The following is a 19,970-nucleotide window of genomic DNA, read 5'->3' as shown; positions in this document are numbered from 1 at the left end:
CTTTCAGATGCACAGTTCAAAACACTGGTTATAAGGATCCTTACAGAACTGGTTGACTTTAGCCACAAATTAGAGAAACATATGGAAGCTAAATTAATTGAAATGAATGGGGATACAAAAGATTCCAATAGTAATGGAAAGAAAATTGGGACTCAAATCAAGGGAGAGAACCAGAAGGAAGAAAAAAATGGTCAAACAGAAAGGAATGAAGAAATAAGAATTCAGAAAAATGAGGAGGAAGCTTAGGAACCTCCAGGACATCTTTAAACGTTCCAACATCCGAATTATAGGGGTACCAGAAGGGGGAAAGGCACAACCACCAGTTGAAAAATTATTTGAACAAATAATAAAGGAGAATTTCCCCAAGATGGCAAAGGAAATAGACTTCCAGGAAATCCAGGAAGCTCAGAGAGTCCCAAAGAAGTTGGACTCAGAAGGAACACACCAAGGCACATCATAATTACATTAGCCAAGATTAAAATGAAGGAGAGAATCTTAGAAGCAGCAAGAGCTAAGGGGACAGTCACCTACAAAGGAGTTCCCATCAGACTGTCAGCTGATTTCTCAAAAGAGACCTTCCAGGCAAGAAGGGGCTGGAAAGAGGTATTCCAAGTCATGAAAACCAAAGATCTACAACCAAGATTGCTCTCTTTCTTTCTCTACAAATCAGCAATGCAGAGCCGAGAGACATAGAAGTAGGATAGGGAGTGGAAGAGGAATACAAGTAGGAAATATAAGAATAAGGAAACAGAAGAGAAAAGGAAGGAGGGGGGAGGATAGAAAAAAAGAGTGTGTGGCAAATTCCCACTCAGGATTTGAGTAAATGGAGAATGCTGCAAAGTTTAAGTGGGTAGCATCTAAAACAATTTGAACATCACTGTCTAAAAGTGCATCACCCAATCTCTGTGCCAGAAAATTTTTCTTTGCTTGTGGCTTCTTTAGTTCCTGGCTGATTGTCATCTTCTTGGGCTCTCTTGCCTCCTGGATACCTTTGTTTTCTCTTTGTGCCACCCTCCAGCCTCTACTCCTCTCCCCTTTCTTATTCAGTTCTTTCCTTGACTTGCTTTCACCAAGGCCCCCAGCCTCACACTTTTCAATAAGAAGGCCCGTGAAGTTTCCTGGAACTGGTTCTCCCAACAGAATTCCCACCTCCGATATAAGCATTGCCCTTTCCCTAGAGCAAAAAAGCGTGGCTGTCATTTCCCCCCCCCCACATGTACATACTTCTCTGTGTGATAATCTTTTCTTGGCTGCAGACTCAAGTCAGAAGGAATTACTCTATTCCTAATGCTCCTTCCAGTTCTTGTGTCCTATGGAAATGTCCAAATCCATCTAAATTACTAAACGGAGGATTAAATTTTGTAGAGACTGCTTAGAGAAAAGGAAAAACAGGGTTTTCCTTTTTTCCCTGCTTCAGATGTCCCTGTGGCCCAGGCTTGATTGTGAACATGATTATCATTCCTTAGAAACGTAGAACAGAATCGTGAAAATACTTGTGAAACCATTTTGTGTTAGGTGGGTGAGCTACAGTGTGACTATGTGATAAAAGTCAGTCTTGAAGATTCCGATTGCAGTAACTTTCAGTGATCCCCCATCTTGAACTGGGAAGTTTGCTGGTGGTTTTTTTCTCTTTTAAGAGAGAGGGGAAAGGAAGGGAAAGCACGCACAGTGCATCCTTTGTCTTGAGGGTTTTATCTCTTTTTTGCAGGCAGGAATCTTAGGGAAGGTCTCACGGAGGATTTCTGTAGCATATTCATCAGTTCTCCAGGTGGGCCCTTTCAGGCTCATGATCTACAGATTAATGAGTGACAGAGCAGGGGGTGTATGGTCATTGCCTTTGGTTCTGGGGTTGACCCCCCCTCCTTCTTGCTGCTTTTATGCGCCTGAAAATAAAATACAATTGAGGCCTGGTTGTTATCTCTAGGAAGGTGACCTTTTGCATCTGGCTATAAATTGCTTGGGCATTGCTTTTAGCTATCTGTCTCAATTTTCCTATTCCACTTGCCAAAAAATTTCCTAGCTTCTTAACATCATGTCTCACTATGAGGAAAGTTTTATTGCTTCAATTTTAAGGATGAAAAAAATGAAGCTCATACAGGGATATCAGGTGGCTACCTCAAGGTGCTACAGCCACTGGGAAGCAGAGCTGCCACAATGATGACTGTCTTTTGGAAGGCCCAGTCAGAGACAAAAATCTGGTCAGGTCTATAAACTCCATGCCTACAGGCACTAGGCAGGCAACACCAGGAAATGAGGGGGGGCAGGTATGAGAACAGGAGCAGTGTGAGGAGCACACATCCTTCAAGGCTGGCAAATGCTGATTAGCACCAGAAGGTATGCCATATAGGAATGTAGGTCTCCTTTGGCCAGTGTTGATTTCTCCCTAGATGCTGGAAATCCAGACTTTGTGTGAACTATCTCAATCATTCCCAATAATTACCCCAATAATTTTGTTCGAGCCAAACAAAATACCCCTGCAGGAGGTCAAACTGGGCCCAGGTGTTAGGGTGGTCTGTGACTCAGTCTGTGAAAGAATTCACAAAAAGAAAGTGTAGAGAATAAAGTTCTTATTGACTCTCCAAGAAATGGGAGGGGCATGGTGTAAAGAAATACACTGGCACTGAGGGGTGGGGGCTTTGAGATTCTATTGTATTATAATTGGATTAAAAAGGATGGGGGGTTGCTATTGTGTGGCCCCTGGACTGTTGGGGTGTTGTAACTTGAGGCTGCAATTTGTTCCCATGTTACCTTCCACTTGTGGCTGTAGGGAGAGGTTAGTTCTGTTCTTGCTTTCCAGTAATTTCCAGTCCTGGGGACAGACTCAGAAGAGTAAAATGGCAGTCATGTTTAACAAGGTCATATGCCTGCTAGACAAATGATGCCACAATGGAAAATGGGGCTGACTTTATCCTTTTATTCCCTTCTCTGGTTTTAAAATGGTTTATTCTTCATGACCTGGCCAGGTTCTGGTTTTGGGGAGTAGGGATGAAGGTCTCTTCTTCTGTAACTACTTCAGGTGGGCTAGGGATGTAGAGCAGTCCCTGACTATGGGTCCAGGTAAGGGTTATTAAGTAGAAGAAGGTGGAATTGGGCAGCCAAAAAAGTGAGAGCTGTGGCTGGAGGCCACTTGTGGAGGGAACTTCCAGAACCTGGATGCTCTGTTGAATGAAGGATATGAGATATTTGAGGAGACATGGCCTGAAAACAAGAATAAAGAAAAAAAAACTGCTATAGGTCCTAGGAAGGAAATTAGTCAAGAAAACCAAGACCAGATATTGGACTTAAAATCCCAGAAAGGGAGAGGCAGAGTCGTAGGTGAATTATGTATGGCTGACACTGCATCAATAGTTCTCCATAACTCCAAGTCTGTGGGGGAAACTTTCCTCACAAGTCCCCCCAAGTGCCACAGATGAGGAGTAAATATGACCGAGTCATGATGTGATCTGCTTGGGGAGGAAAAGTGAGCAGTGGCCAGTTTCTCAGGGGAAAAAGGCCAGCAGCGGCCAGTTTCTCTGAGGACAAAAAGGGCCCCAGCCTCCTCCTCCAGGGCCTTTTCTTGGGTTCTAATACACAGGAATACAGGGTGGCAAGGATCGAACAGTAGATAACATTTCAAAGAAATCTGAGGGCTTACTATGACTCCGAGTCTGTCAGGAACAGAGTTTTAGGGTTTCCCCACTCAAACCCTTAACATATGAATGAAAGCACTCTTAGCAGAGCAGTTCACAGGTTCATCAGAAAGTCTTTGTGATGCCAGATTTTCCCCCAGGACACACTCTAGCAATCAAGGAGCTGTACCTCTCCCCATCAGGTATTCAGGCTGAAGGGGATTAGAGCCAGGAAGCGCTTCTCCCAGAGAACATGGGGACTTGGGCTATGTCAAAGCCAGGGAACGAGTCCATTGGTCTTTGTTGCAGCCCCACCCCCAGTCCTTCCATGAATGCCCCTCAAGTGATCGAGTCTAGCTTAGGTTGCCCCCCGCTGTGAGGGGTCTTACCCATCATTGACTTCCGACCAAGCTTTGGGGGCAGGGAGAGGAAACTGAGGCAGTGTTTGCTACCAGAGACAAGCTTTGTCTCCTGCAGCTCACATTCCAAAGGTCATCCCTCGCCCTTAGCCACACGGGGTTGAGATACAATTTCTAGAACCATGGCCGAGTGGTCTACAAGTCAAAGGATGAAGGAAAGAAATAAAACATTAGCTTGGAAGAAAACTAGGATTCAATTAATTTGTGGGTGACAACTGGACATTGTGATTTCTACTGAAACACAATTTCTATCCCTAAAATCTTCATTTTACTAAGACTGTATATGTTTAGTTTCAACTTGGCCTTATTATTTGCATGAACATGACAAGAACAGCAATTAATTACATGGGCTTTTCAAAATCTGCTTTGCTGGAATTTTCACAAGGAACCTTCAGATTGAGTTTTAGTCAGCCTTACAAGGCAAGGAAGCCAAGCCACAGTTGTCATGTGGCTTTGTCAGAAATATCTATTAGTTTGAGCAGATTTCTCAATTTCTTGAGGTCCCCAAAACGTCTTGAGGTTCCTTCCTTGCCATCTTTCAAGAAAGCAACCTTCGCTCCTTACCTGGAAAGAGTGCCATGAACCACATGACCAACCAAAGTACCAGGCTGTTTCTCTAAGGGCTCTTACTGGCTTCAAAAGTCGATCTTAATTCCTTTTTAAAAAGTGTATTTTATTGATTATGCTATTACAGTTTTCCCAGTTTACCACCAGGTGGTAAATTGCCTTTATCCCCCTTCCGCTCTGCACCCCCTAACACTCCAGCATCCCCCTCAACTTAGTTCATGTCCATGGGTTGTACATATAAGTTCTTTGAGTTCTCTGTTTCCTATACCATTTTTGACCTCTCCCCTTCTATTTTATGCCTACCAATTATGCTTCTTTTCCCCTGTACCTTTTCCCTCCTATTCTTCCCCTCCTCCTCTATTGAAAACCCTCCATGTGATGTCCATTTTCTGATTCTGTTCCTGTTCTATTTGCTTAGTTTTTGTTTTCATTGTTTTTCTTTTTTTCTAGGTTCATTTGTTGATAGTTGTGAGTTTATTGTCATTTTATTGTTCATAGTTTTTGGTCTTCTTTAATTTCTTAGATAAGTCCCTTTAACATTTCATATAATAAGGGCTTGGTGATGATGAACTCCTTTCACTTGAATTATCTGGGAAGCACTTTATCTGCCCTTCCATTCTAAATGATAGCTTTGCTGGATAGAGCAATCTTGGATGTAGGTCCTTGCCTTTCATGACTTCAAATACTTCTTTCTAGCCCCTCTTGCCTACAAGGTTTCTTTGGAGAAATCAACTGATAGTCTTATGGGCACTCCTTTGTAGGTAACTGTCTCCTTATCTCTTGCTGCTTTTAAGATTTTCTCTTTATCTTTTATCTTGGGTAACTTAATAATGATGTGCCTCAGCATGTTCCTCTTTGGGTCCAACTTCTTTGGGACTCTCTGAGCTTCCTGGACTTCCTGGAAGTTTATTTCTTTCACCAAATTGGGAATGTTTTCCTCCATTATTTGTCCAAATAAGTTTTCAATTTCTTGCTCTTGTTCTTCTTCTTCTGGCACCCCTATAAATTGGATATTGGAACATTTAAAATTGTCCCAGAGGTTCCTAAGCTTCTCTTCATTTTTTTTGAATCCTTGTTTCTTCATTCTGTTCCGGTTGGATGTTTATTTCTTCCTTTTGTTTCAAATCATTAATTTGAGTTCTGGTTTCCTTCCTGTCACTGTTGATTCCCTGAATATTTTGCTTTCTTTCACTTTGGGTATCTTTTATTTGTTCTTTCATTTTGTGACCACACTTAATCAGTTTTGTGAACATTTTGATTATCAGGGCTTTGAACTCTTCATCAGATAGGTTGGCTAACTCCTCATTGCTTAGCTCTCTTTCTGGAGTTTTGCTCTGTTCTTTCATTTGGGCCATATTTCTTTGTCTTGGCACAACTGTTAAGTTGTAGGGGGCCGGGCCTTAGGTATTCACCAGAGCAGGGCAACCCTCCTTGCTGTGCTATGGAGCTGCCTGTGGGGGAGGGACCAGAGAGGAGACAATGCAGCTCACCTGTTCAGTTCTAGCCCCACTTTCCACAAACTCTCGTGTGAGATTGGGAGTTTCTCCCACGGTGGCAACCCCTGCTGTAGGCCACAGTCAGCTCTGAGTCTTAGTTTCCCCGTTCAGTTAGTCCTGCCCACACAGTCCCCCCACCTCACCACAGGGTCTTTGTGTCCAACCGTCTTACTGGTGTGGTTGGTCTGGTCGACTGTTTCTTTAATTCCTTGATTGTTGGAGTTCCATGCAATTTGATTTTTCTGGCACTTCTATTTGTTTATTGTTTTTAGATTGTTCGTTATCCTCCTTTTGGTTATGGGAGGAAGCAAAGGGTTTCTACCTATGCCTCCATCTTGGCTGGAACTCCTAGGATCTGGCAAAGCAGGTACAGAACAGACTAGAGATGCAATATTTAAAATTAGCAATATTTTGAACAAAGTCATGAGAATAACAAATTATCTTTAGTTCATTTAGTCCCCATATAACCAATATTATTTCTTTAAAAACTTTTTAAAGATTTTAATTTTTATAGAGGGGAAGGGAAGGAGAAAGAGGGAGAGAAACATTAATGTGCAGTTGCCTCTTGCACACCCCCAAGCGGGGGCCTGGTTTGTAACCAAGGTATATGCCCTGACTTGGAATGAACTGGTAGCCCTTTGGGTTGTAAGGCCTGTTTTCAATCCACTGAGCTACATCAGTCAGGGTCAATATTGTTTGTCTTGATTATTTACCAGTATTTCCATGAATTTAGTTATTCTAATGGTTATTTAAGTCTTTATTTACTTCAAAGATATGACCTACTTAGATATCTGTCATGTAGAGTAGATTAGAGTCTTTTTCATAAACCTGTTTAAAGATACATTTGCAAATGCATTAGAATAAAACAGCGACTGTTTATAAATTACCAAATTCAAAATGACATGGTTATAAATTTGATTAAAATGTAATTGATAAAGTACTTGCTTTCTTGTAAAGTATAATATTTCAGGATAACAATTTCCTGATACAAAATAATTACTATGAAATAAAATAAAAGGACAATATAAAGCTCATTTTTTAGATTTAACATGCAATCTTAATATATGTAAAGACCTAAGAGTATGCAAGGTTTAAAACACTGTACAGGACTTACTAGAAGTGTGCATTACGAATTGGAAACAATTCACAAATTCCAATGTGTGGATTACAAACACCGAGAACACCACTGCTTGATGTCCCCACAGGGAACGTCACTCTTGGCTTTTCTAGTGTTACTGACAGGACACCTGTTACCCCTGAGAGCTTCCTGTTTGAACTTGATTTTAAATCCTTGCGAATGCCTCCCTGGGGCAGGATAAAATTTCTAGAAAATCTATTTTGATAAAAATATATGTATGCAAATGATGGGTGCACTGACAAGCACTGCCCAAGGCATCATGGATGAGACATGAGATGAATTCACACAGACTACCGAGTACTGTGGAGGAAAAGGGCCAGCAAGGCTACTCCCTCAAGGGGAGAGGGCCTCCGAAGGGCCTCGCTACCCTCTCAAGGGGCGTGGAGCGGCCGGGCAACTCTCTCACCAGGAAAGAGAGAGCACCTCGAGCCTTGCCCAGTCAGGCTTTTATTGGGATTTTTGCACAGGAGTTCAGGTATAGCTTATTATTCATTGTCAAGCAGTAAACAGTAGATGGTATACAAAGAACCATTAGGGTTTCTTCTAAATCAGGGCCTGCCAGCTAAACAGCTACAGAACTTTGGGAACATAAACTCTTCTTCCGCTTGGGCCCTTATCATCTAACTAAAAGCATTCTTAAACAAAGCAGGTATCATAGGGTTTCATATATTCCTTCGCAGGCATAATTACCCAGGGAGCCTGCCATTCCCAGCACAAGGCTTATGCCACCTTCCCAATAATAGGTTGTAGGCTTACAGAGATTAGAGCCAGGAAGCACTTCTCCCAGAGGACATGGGGTGTCGGGCTTCATCATAGCTGGGGGAGAGGGTGTCCTGTCAATGACGCTAGACAAGCCAAGAGTGATGTTCCCTATGGGGACATCAAGCAGTGGTGTTCTGGGTGTTTGTAATCCACACATTGGAATTTGTGAGTCACTCCCTGTTTGTCGCAGCCTCCCACTCCCAGTCCTTCCATGATGGCCTCCCAAGTGATCATGTCTGGCCTAGGTTGCCCCTGCTCTGAGGGGTCTCCCATGTCTCTGATCATCCGACCATGCTTTGGGGCATGGAGATGAAGGCAGGGGCAGCATCTGCTGCCAGAGACAAGCCTTGTCTCCTCAGTGGCTTGTATTCTGCAGATCGCACACTCAGCCTTAAATGGATGCAATTCCTGAAACCAGGCAGAGCAGTCCCCAGCATGCAAATAAAATAGTTATTATTATTCTGTTTGGTAAAGCTTCCCATGTAATTTGAGCATATTATATTGGCCTAATTAGTTCCAAAATTTCTCTTTTTTTGTGAGGAGAAAACAAATCCTTGAGGTATTCCAGGGGCCCATTGGAATAACTCAAAGTCATTAACTACTTTTTAAAATTTAAACTTTTGGACACTTTCGCCAAGATGGAGGTGTAGGTGGAAACACTGTGCCTCCTTGCACAATCAAGTTTAAAGACAACAAAGTTTTAGTAACAAAAATGTAACCAAAACACAGAAAATTGAACTATACTGAAGTCCGACAACAATGAACCCTTCAGCCAGACTGGTAAGAGGGGCAGAGACAGCAGCTGAGTGGAGGATGGGCAGGAAAGATCCACCAGACTGACCCAAGCCCGCGACCCAGGCGCACAGGCAGCCATCGGCGGATCCCAGGTGTGGAGTAGCAATGGGTGAACCCACTGAGGGCACACACAAGGCGGCAGGCTGATCTCGGTCACACATTCGCCCACAGATGAACCAGGTGAAGAAGTGAGCAGTGAGACTGACCACGCAGGCCCCAGTGGCAGGAAGCAGCAGAGGGGGCCACTAGTATTAACCCTCTTTGACCCCATCCCCACATACAGTGTCACAACTCAGAAACTGAGTTGCCCCACCCTGGTGAACACCTAGGGCTCTGCCCCTTATACATAACAGGCGTGAACAGACCAAAACATTATGGCTCAAGAACTCAAAGCCCCAGAGATGATAAATCTAAGCAAACAAGAAATTGCCAACCTATCAGATGCACAGTTCAAAACACTGGTGATCAGGATGCTCACAGAACTGGCTGATTTTAGCCACAAATTAGAGGAACACATCAAGGCTAAACTAATTGAAATGAAGGGAAATGCACAAGAAACCAACAGTGATGGAAAGGAAACTGGGACTCAAATCAAGGGAGAGGACCAGAAGGAAGAAAAAAATGACCAAACAGAAAAGAATGAAGAAACAAGAATTCAAAAAAATGAGGAGAGGCTTAGGAACCTCCAGGACATCTTTAAACATTCCAACATCCAAATTATAAGGGTACCAGAAGGGGAAGAGGAAGAACAACAAGTGGAAAACATATTTGAACAAATAATAAAGGAGAACTTCCCCAATCTGGCAAAGGCAATAGACTTCCAGGAAATCCAGGAAGCTCAGAGAGTCCCAAAGAAGTTGGACCTAAGGAGGAACATACCAAGGCACATCACAATTACATTAGCCAAAATTAAAATGAAGGAGAGAATCCTAGAAGCAGCAAGAGATAAGGGGACAGTCACCTACAAAGGAGTTCCCATCAGACTGTCAGTGGATTTCTCAAAAGAGACCTTCCAGGCAAGAAGGGGCTGGAAAGAAGTATTCCAAGTCATGAAATCCAAAGACCTACAACCAAGATTGCTCTATCCAGCAACGCTTTTATTTACAATGGAAGGGCAGATAAAGTGCTTCTCAGATAAGATCAAGTTCAAGGAGTTCATCATCACCCAGCCCTTATTCTATGAAATGTGAAAGGGGCTTATCTAAGAAAAAGAAGATAAAAAAGATGAACAGTGAAAGGACAGCAAACTCACAGTTATTAAGGACCCACCTAAAACAAAAGCAAACTAAGAGGACAGCTAGATCAGGAGCAGAAGCATAGAAATGGAGATCACATGGAGGGGTAGCAACAGGGGAGTGGGAGGAGGAGAAAGAGGGAGAAGGTACAGAAAATAAGTAGCACAGACGGTAGGCAGAAAACAGATAGAGGGGAGGGCAAGAATAATATGGGAAATATAGAATCTAAAGAACTTGAGACATGTGGACATAAACTAAAGGGGGGGATGGTAGGGGAGGGGTGTGCAGGGTGGAAAGGAATGAAGGGGGGAATAGAACAACTGTAATGGCATAATCAATAAAATATATATTTAAAAAATATAAATAAATAAATAAATAAAATGTAAACTTTGGAAAGGTAGTCATATTTAGTCAAAAGATTATAACATAAACTTTTTGTAAAGCAACACATTTTGGTAATAACCCTAAAAGACATTAATCAAACCTAAAACCAGTTTTAAAATAAAATATTTTGTCCAAAACACAGGATCCCGTTTAATTTATGCTAGTATTTAAATTCCTTTGACTACTAAAGCATTATACCCTAATTATGCCATATGGAGGCAGAAAATGCACCACACGTAACACACAAATACATATTACATAAAGGCTACATGCATGAAGACTGAACACAAAGACCTACACATAATTTGAATTACTAACTTTAGTAAAAGAAGTACAAGATTTCTTTGATTTGCTTTTGACAACTTTCAAGAAGACTGGGAAAGGGACAGAAGGTCCTAAATACCAAGTAAGAAGACCTGTTGAGACTCTCAGTAGAAGCTTTAAGGACTGTTAATGGGTGGTGGTAATAGTCTCAGCTCCAAAGTGTCTAGCAGCAGGGAAGAGCCTGGGCAGGACTGCTTTGGCCCCTGAGTGGTCAGAAACCTGGTATGTGCCAGAAGGAGGACTGGGAGTTCCACTTCACACTAGCAGAGAAATAGAGATGGATGTGTTTACCCTCTGCCTGAGGGTGATGTTACTAATGACGAGAGCAGCAGCCAGATGCTGTGGGAATGGGTTTCCTCCACTCAAACAGGGGGCTCAATTCCACAGGCTCAACCTGCCTGTGGATGTATTTACCCCATGCCCTGAGGGTGGCCTTACCAATGACCAGAGCACCAAACAAAGGGGAAGGAAATGAGTCCTTTCGGATGTCAGGGGTGATCATTTCCTGATTCACTGGACCCCATGTCCTAGTCATGGAGGGTGACTCCATGTCCTTACCTTCTATCTCAGCATTGACAAAATGCATCTTGATGAAGGATTTATTCCACAGCTGACAGGCTGGTTTCCCCAAACTGATGAGAACAAGAGAAAGTGTAATGGAAACCACTTCAGGTGCCACCAGAGTCATCAATGAATGTCACCAGGGAGAAATGAGGTGGAAGAAGGGGTACTGGAGCCTGAGCTTTATTTGTTTCACAAATTTAAAACTTTCACAATCTTCACAAACCTTCCTGCAACTTTCACAAACTTTCTTATCCCTTTAGAAATAACCATTTTAAGAACAACTCATTTTTAATTCCTGTCTTTCAAAATTGCTTCTCCATGCCTTATGCCTTCTATTATTAACACCATAAAATTTCTTTCCTACCTAATTTGAACTTAACTTTTGGAAGCCTCAATTTCACATAATGATTAAAAAGTAACCAATGGCTTTCCCTAGACTGACTTGTGAACACATCTCAAGGTTGTTAGAAACATGTTCCTCTGCTGGCAAACACACTCTTTCAGGAGCGCACCTCCGATACAGCACCAGACACTCATCCACAGCTCCAAGTCTGCTTCGCAGCGTCTTTGTAACAGAATGTCAAAAGCAGGTCTAGCAATCTGTGTTTCGGTATTTCATGTTTTATTTCAAAACATCTAGATGTTCAATATCTTTTATCAGAATTTGATTTAGAAAGGAATGGCTGATATAAATTAAATTGATTTGCTCAGATATAGCTAAGGTTTTCCCCCATTTGATAATAATTATCTCCCCAAAATTTGTATTTTAAAAGATGGCTTAGACAAGAGTTCTTGAAGAAAACCAAGTGTTTGCACTTTGAAAAAGTAGGGAAAGAAAAGCAAGCTTGTCCTAGTAGGACTTTGGTTTCATCAGGCAAAGGAGAGGAAAAGCAGCTTCAGTTTAAAATGCCACTTTTTTCTCTGCATTGAGATGCAGGCCCGATTTTCCCCAGGATTTAGTAGATCCCAGGTCTCCAGGAAGACAATATAGAGTATTTTACATCTGGAGGGGGAAGGTGGTGAGAATGTCTCCCTCTTTCTACACCTGTTTTTACTCAAGTGGGCCCAGTGGAGCCAAGCCTAATTCCAAATAGGAGTTGAATGCATTACTTGGGTTAAGCAGTTGAGAAACAGCATCATCTCTGCTGGGTAATATTGATTAAAGAGCATGGCCTTAAGGGGTAGAGTACTACTCAGCTGGAAACAAATACAGGAGGTGGGGGGTAGTAGGGAGAGGCAAATTTGAATGAAAAAGCATAGTTAGGAGAAAGAGGCCTGGACTCCCAACTGAAGGTTAAAATCTTGTTCCCCCTCAAAAACTAAACCCAAGGAGGGGATTCAGATGGTGACAGTCAAGGTCGAGTTGGAGGATAGTATTATAGTTAAAAGATCCGTTCATGGGCCAGACTTCCTAGTCACCCAGTTTGTATTGAGGCCAGGCCTTCAAGTTCTTAATTAGACAACCCAAGAGGGCGTACTTGGGCAGGAAAGTATTGTCCTTGGTGAAAAGGAAAGGATATCTCAGGAACAAGAACAACCAAAGTGGGGGGAAGGTTTGGGGAGGGTGTCCCCAACTCAAATGAACTAGAGGTCTGTAGCCAGAACTGAGGGCAGACCAAACACAAGCTTGTCTCAGAGCTAGGCCTCCCTGGGCCCTGAGAGCAAACAGCAGGGAAATGGTTGGAGGTGTCCCTTCTAGTTGAAACTCTGAGAAACTGATAGACCCAGTATTGTGGTTTATGACGAGATGAGGGGATAAACTATCACTTTCTATAGGATGTTTTCATCCTGAGATTCAGAGAGACTGACTGATTGCTGGCTGTGAAGATGAGTGAGGAGGAGGCTGTCCACAGAGTCCAGAGAGAGGGAGAAGGTTTAGAATCCTCTCTCTGAATCTCACAGAAACAGGGTTAGGGGGTTAGCCTGGGTCAAGCTCCTGCTGCCCACTGCTCCCCTAGTCCCAAGTCTCAGGAAGCTGGAGGAGGGAGAGAAATAGAGAATGTCCCCGTATGTGCCACCAAAATGTTAGGGTGGTCGGTGACACTGGCTGTGAAAGAATCACAAAGTGTAGAGAGTAGAGTTTTCATCGACTCTCCAAGAAAGGAGAGGAGCGTGGTGTGAAGAGACACATCAGCACTGAAGGGTGGAGCTTTGAACTTTTATGGGATTATAACTGACTTTTAAAAAGGGTTGGGGGGGGGTTGCTGTTGTGTGGCCCCTGGGCTACTGGGGCATTGTAACATGGAGGCTGCAGTTTATTCCAATGTTATTTTCCACTTGTGGCTGTAGGGAGTGGTTAGCTCTGCTCTTGCTTTCCAGTAATTTCCAGCCTGGGCACAAAAGCTCAGAAGAGTAAAATAGCCATGTTTAACAAGGGCACAGGCCTGCTAGGCAGACAGTGCCATATTAGCAAATGGGACTGACTTTATCCTTTTACAGGAAACTGTTATTGACGATAATTCATTTATTTTTTAAAAGCATTATTTTTTAAAAGCAAACATTCTCTAAGTAAGGTACTCATTCAGTTGTTAGTTGCCATGTCACAGGTGAGAAATGGTTGTGAGTGGGAGGGCAGGGGCTTTGTCATGCAGGAAGTGTCCAACCTTTTGGCGCCTCTAGGCCACACTGGAAGAGTTGTCTTGCACCACATATGAAATACACAAACACTAACAAAAACTGATGAGCAAAGAAAAGGTTTTAAGGAAACAATTTTGTATTGGGCTACAATCATAGCCATTCTGGGCCTCATGTGGCCTGCATATTGGACACACCTGTAGGGTAATCAATTAAGTTCAAGCCCTGACTGATGTGGCTCAGTGGGTTGAGCATTGGCCTGCAAACTGAAAGGTGGGTCCTGTTCGATTCCTGGTCAGGGCACATGTCTGGGTTGTGGGCCAGGTCCTTGTTTGGGAGCATGCAAGAAGCAATCGACAGATGTTTCCCTCTCACATTGATGTTTCTCTCCCTTTCTTTCTCCCTCCTTTTCCCTCTAACAGTGAAATAAATACAACTTTAAAAAAATTAAAAATACTAAGTTCATTGTCTTTAAAGAGTTAATCCGTGCCAGGAGGGCTGCCTTCACCAAGGGTCCCAGAGAGGACCCTGCTGCGGTACCTGACAAGTGTTGGGGAGCAAATTGAGGGACCCAGCTGGCCTAGGACTTTAGGTAGGGCAGATGGGGGAGCAGAGTTTTCTTTCCTTTTTTAAACATAGAAGAGAAATCCGAAGGAAGCTAACACACACGAACCACACACGAAACACACACACACACACACACACACACCCCCCCCCCCCCACTCGCTGGTTCTTCAGCTTCCAGCAGGAAATTAGCTCCTCCCTCCCTGCAGAGCTCACAGGAAGGTTGTCAGAGTTTCGGAAGCGGGTAGAACGGGGGTAAGAAAGTGTTGAAGCTGAGTCCCAGGAATCGAAGGCTGGAGTCCGAGTTGTAGGGACAGTATGTGTTGTGTGTCCTAAGCAGCAGGTGGTGTCAAAGTCCAGGGTCGGGGGCCAATGTCCGAATTGCGGACCAGCCTCACCCAGAAGGCCAAGCGGCAACACCGCCCGCCGGCGCACGCCCAGAAACACCCCCGTACGTCCGGCGCGCGACCCGGAAGCGGAAGTGGAGGGGAGCAGATTCGTCCCTGCCTCCCGTTCGTCTCTCCAGCGTTTTTCTAGCCTCGCGGGATCGCTGAGGTGTGGACGATCGTAGCGGAAGGGTTAGGGGAGCGGGTCGCTGAGATCCCGGAGCGGCCGCAGCCATGGCGGATGTGACCGCCCGAAGCCTGCAGTACGAGTACAAAGCGGTGCGTGTGGATTTGGGGAGTACTCCAGGCTCCGGAGCCGGGTTGGGAGCGGGAGGCTGGGGCAGGTGATTTAAGACTGGAGGCCTGTTGGGGAACCGTGGAAGCGGTATACCCACCCCTTCCTAAGATGTTACCCTCAACGTACCCGCTTTCCTCTATGTGAGTTTTAATGGGCAGTGTTAGGAGCGGCACTGGCCTACGGATTTGCTTACGCCTTGATAACTCGCAATTATGCAGTGCTGTTTCTTCTTGAGGAAAACATCTTTTTTATTATCAGCGCTTAGTTACTCCGATTTTTACTTTTTTTGGTATCATCCTCTAGTGTCCTTGTGATACAGGAATTGGCCCTGCTCACGTCAGTACTTCCATAATGTGATCTGTTTCAGAACTCGAATCTTGTCCTCCAAGCTGACCGTTCTCTCATTGACCGGACCCGCCGGGATGAACCCACAGGAGAGGTGCTATCCCTGGTTGGAAAGCTGGAGGGCACCCGGATGGGAGATAAGGCTCAACGGACCAAACCACAGATGCAGGAGGAAAGAAGAGCCAAGTGAGTACCAAAGGGAGAATGATTTTTCTTCAGATGCAAAGCCCACCTTCTCTTGAGCATTTGAGCAGCGTTTTTGCTGAGCTGCTGAGTGCAAAATGAGACATCAGTGGCATTAAAACAACTTAATGAAGGTAAAAATAACATGGGAGTTAAAAGGTTCTTTGGCCTTAACAAGTGTACCTGAAATGGAAAACAGCTTTTAGTCTTTTTTTAAAATCCTCCCTGGAGGATACGTTCATCGATTTTAAGCGAGAGGAAGAAGAGAGGGAGAGAAAAATATCAGTTCTATAAATCGCTGTTTGGGAGGACAAGGTTGTAACTATTCCCCTTCCATTTTTGTCATGCTTGTAATAAAACATAAAAAGCACTCTAAATACATTAAGTGGCATTTTACTAAGCCATTTTAATAAGAAGGATAGCAATTTAAATTTTTACATTTCTTTTGTTCTTATGTTGCACTACAACTATTTTACATGAAAGAACTAGATGTATCGTGAGGATACTTGAGAAACAGGTTTTGACATCCTCATCTATATTAATGGATATTTCACAGTCCACTTAAATAAATTTTCTAGTACACACCAAATCACCTAACAAAGTAAATCTATTATGCTAATCTATTTTGAAGGAATATAGTCAGTATTTACTATTACTATCTTTGGGAAATACATTGACTTACTTAAAAATACTTAAATCTGTCATAATATCTACTAACAACATTTGAGCAATAACAAAATTCTTCATTTATTGTTGAGTCTTTGTATGACTACTTTTTTCCATTTCCTTTATCTTTTTTTTAAAAAATATTTTATTGATTATGCCATTACAGTTGTCCTATTCCCCCTTCATTCCCCTCTACCCTGCACACACCCTCCCCCACCACTCCCCTCCTTTCGTTTATGTCCACATGTCTCAAGTTCTTTAGATTCTATATTTCCCATACTACTCTTCCCCTCCTGCCTATCAATTTTCTGCCTACCGTCTGTGCTACTTATTTTCTGTACCTTCTCCCCCCTTCTCCCACTCCCCTGTTGCTAACCCTCCATGAGATCTTCATTACTATGGTTCGCTCCTTATCTAGCTGTCCTCTTAGTTTGCTTTTGTTTTAGGTGTAGTTGTTAATAACTGTGAGTTTCCTGTCCTTTCACTGTTCATCTTTTTTATCTTCTTTTTTTTAGGTAAGTCCCTTTAACATTTCATAGAATAAGGGCTTGGTGATGATGAACTCCTTGAACTTGATCTTATCTGAGAAGCACTTTATCTGCCCTTCCATTCTAAATGAAAGCTTTGCTGGATAGAGCAATCTTGGTTGTAGGTCTTTGGTTTTCATGACTTGGAATACCTCTTTCCAGCCCCTTCTTGCCTGGAAGGTCTCTTTTGAGAAATCTGCTGACAGTCTGATGGGAACTCCTTTGTAGGTGACTGTCCCCTTATCTCTTGCTGCTTCTAGGATTCTCTCCTTCATTTTAATCTTGGCTAATGTAATTGTGATGTGCCTTGGTGTGTTCCTCCTTAGGTCCAACTTCTTTGGGACTCTCTGAGCTTCCTGGATTTCCTGGAAGTCTATTGCCTTTGCCAGATTGGGGAAGTTCTCCTTTATTATTTGTTCAAATATGTTTTCCACTTGTGGCTCTTCCTCTTCCCCTTCTGGTACCCTTATAATTTGGATGTTGGAATGTTTAAAGATGTCCTGAAGGTTCCTAATCCTCTCCTCATTTTTTTGAATTCTTGTTTCTTCATCCTTTTCTGTTTGGTCATTTTTTTCTTCCTTCTGGTCCTCTCCCTTGATTTGAGTCCCAGTTTCCTTTCCATCACTGTTGGTTTCTTGTGCATTTCCCTTCATTTCAATTAGTTTAGCCTTGATGTGTTCCTCTAATTTGTGGCTAAAATCAGCCAGTTCTGTGAGCATCCTGATCACCAGTGTTTTGAACTGTGCATCTGATAGGTTGGCAATTTCTTGTTTGCTTAGATTTATCGGCTCTGGGGCTTTGAGTTCTTGAGCCATAATGTTTTGGTCTGTTCACGCCTGTTACGTATGAGGGGCAGAGCCCTAGGTGTTCACCAGGGTGGGGCAACTCAGTTTCTGAGTTGTGACACTGTATGTGGGGATGGGGTCAAAGAGGGTTAATACTAGTGGCCCCCTCTGCTGCTTCCTGCCACTGGGGCCTGCGTGGTCAGTCTCACTGCTCACTTCTTCACCTGGTTCATCTGTGGGCGAATGTGTGACCGAGATCAGCCTGCCGCCTTGTGTGTGCCCTCAGTGGGTTCACCCATTGCTACTCCACACCTGGGATCCGCCGATGGCTGCCTGTGCGCCTGGGTCGCGGGCTTGGGTCGCGGGCTTGGGTCAGTCTGGTGGATCTTTCCTGCCCATCCTCCACTCAGCTGCTGTCTCTGCCCCTCTTACCAGTCTGGCTGAAGGGTTCATTGTTGTCGGACTTCAGTATAGTTCAATTTTCTGTGTTTTGGTTACATTTTGTTACTAAAACTTTGTTGTCTTTAAACTTGGTTGTGCAAGGAGGCAGTGTTTCCACCTGCACCTCCATCTTGGCCAGAAGCTCTGTATGACTACTTTTTAAATACAATGTTTATTTTTTTTAAAAATGAAGAAAAAAGGTGTTTTTTAATCCAGTGGAACAGAATTTTATGAACACATGATAAGAATAATACTTAAATAATGACTTCTAAGGTATGGTTTATATATAACTTAAAAGTTAAGTTCCCATTCTGCTGCAAGGTATATTTGTTACAATAATAATAACCAATGTTAGAGTCTTTGAAAATTGTTATTATATTTAAAAGCTTAGAACAGCATGGTAAAATTAATGGCAACCTATGGATTCCCATTTTAAGTTAGTTGTACTTCCAAGTAACACCTTTAAATGTTTTCAAATCCTGTAACTGAATTGCCAGCATCAGTTTAGGACTTTTTTCATTGGTTTGCGTTGTAACTTGTGGCACTAAAAGGTATAATGTGCCGTTTCAGTTTGTGGTGAATAAAATAATCAAGTACTAAAATAACACCAGTGGTTCTGTGATGGGAAATATCCCTCTTCAAGTATGTTCCGCCCAAAATTACAGTAACATTTTATTTCTCTCTCTGAGAATTTATTAAGGAAAGGAAATCACATTCCTTTTTTAAATTGAGATGAAAAAACTGTTTCATGAATTCATGTGTTGTAAAAGCCACCGCTTGAGAGGGAATGCAGCAAGTGTAGTTCAGAGATAAACTACGACATAGTCATTTCCGAACTCCGTGCTATCCATAGATGTACGCGTAGTCTCCTTCATGGTAAGGTACTTTTCAAATTGGAAGAACAGTTCCTAATTGCATTTGCTTACAAGTTACATCACATGGGTAGGACATAGTCTGTGCTATTGCTCCAGCCATACTACCACAAAGTAAGTTTTTGTGATTTTTCTGATGAAGGTCTGCCAAGGAGAGGAGCGTGGGCAAGCCTGATACTCTTTCAGGCAGCAAAAATAAAAAAATGAAACACCTGCATGTGGAACCATTCCTAATAGGCATTAGGCCTCTGTAAAAATCCAAGGAAACCACCTTCCTTTGCATAAATTCTTTTGACTGCATGAATAATTCTGTGTAAGTGTGTTCCCCTTTTATTTGGAATGCTAGACCACTCTGACCATGACAAGAGGCTGAGTACAGAAAACTGCTGTCATAGCTGCCATGGATCCATCCATCAATCTGTGCACGTGACCAGAGAAATCCCAGCTTTGTAGTAATTAACATTTTATAATGCTCAAATGCCATAGGGAAAGATTTGAATCATTGTACCATTCCTTTTATACAATCCAAGCTCTCCCTCTTTTTGGTGAATAGCGCACAATGCAGAAAATACTCCTAAATGTTTGTAAGGCTGATTTTGAACTTGTAATAAAATCTGTACTCAATCCAAATGAGCATCTGTTACAGTGCAGCACCCTGCATTACCAGTGACCAGGATCCTTCCAGTAGGAGAAGGAGAAGCCAGTGCTGAGCTGGTGGTGGGCCCTCTGCCTGCGGCACTGTGGGGAGGAGGTTGGGTGCCACCAGGGATAGGGCCATGGCCATTGCTGGCACAGACAGGGCACCTGTTGGTGTGTGTAGGGTGGAGTCCAACTTTTAGACCTTTTTCTTTTTTAAAAAATAACTTACTGATTATAGAGACAGGAAGGATGAAAGAGACAGAAACATTTATCTGTTGTCTCCCATATATGCCCTGACCAGGAATCAAACCCTCAACCTTTTGGTGTCTGGGGGCTTGTCCAACCAACTGAGCCACTGGGCAGGGCTAGACCTCTCTAGACCTCTTTCTAACATACGT

At 43.0% G+C, this 19,970-nt stretch overlaps 1 protein-coding gene and 1 pseudogene across 1 annotated transcript in view; one reads left to right on the top strand and one right to left on the bottom strand.

Annotated features, from left to right (window-relative positions):
• Positions 1 to 14,904: 14,904 nt before the first annotated feature.
• The window catches only part of SNRNP200 (small nuclear ribonucleoprotein U5 subunit 200), a 30,222-nt gene continuing 25,156 nt past the window's right edge, over positions 14,905 to 19,970 (top strand). Inside the window, exons 1-2 of the mRNA XM_037166309.2 lie at positions 14,905 to 15,095; positions 15,482 to 15,645. Of these exons, the coding sequence (XP_037022204.1) occupies positions 15,051 to 15,095; positions 15,482 to 15,645 (209 nt within the window). The 5' untranslated portion in view covers positions 14,905 to 15,050. The remainder of the gene's footprint in view (positions 15,096 to 15,481; positions 15,646 to 19,970) is intronic.
• Positions 18,734 to 19,436, bottom strand: LOC119064538 (solute carrier family 25 member 16-like; annotated as a pseudogene).

The sequence above is a fragment of the Artibeus jamaicensis genome, unplaced genomic scaffold, assembly GCF_021234435.1.
Source record: "Artibeus jamaicensis isolate MK-2021 breed Jamaican fruit bat unplaced genomic scaffold, CSHL_Jam_final contig_384, whole genome shotgun sequence".
NCBI lineage: Eukaryota > Metazoa > Chordata > Mammalia > Chiroptera > Phyllostomidae > Artibeus > Artibeus jamaicensis.
This window is presented reverse-complemented; position numbering and strand designations above follow the sequence as displayed.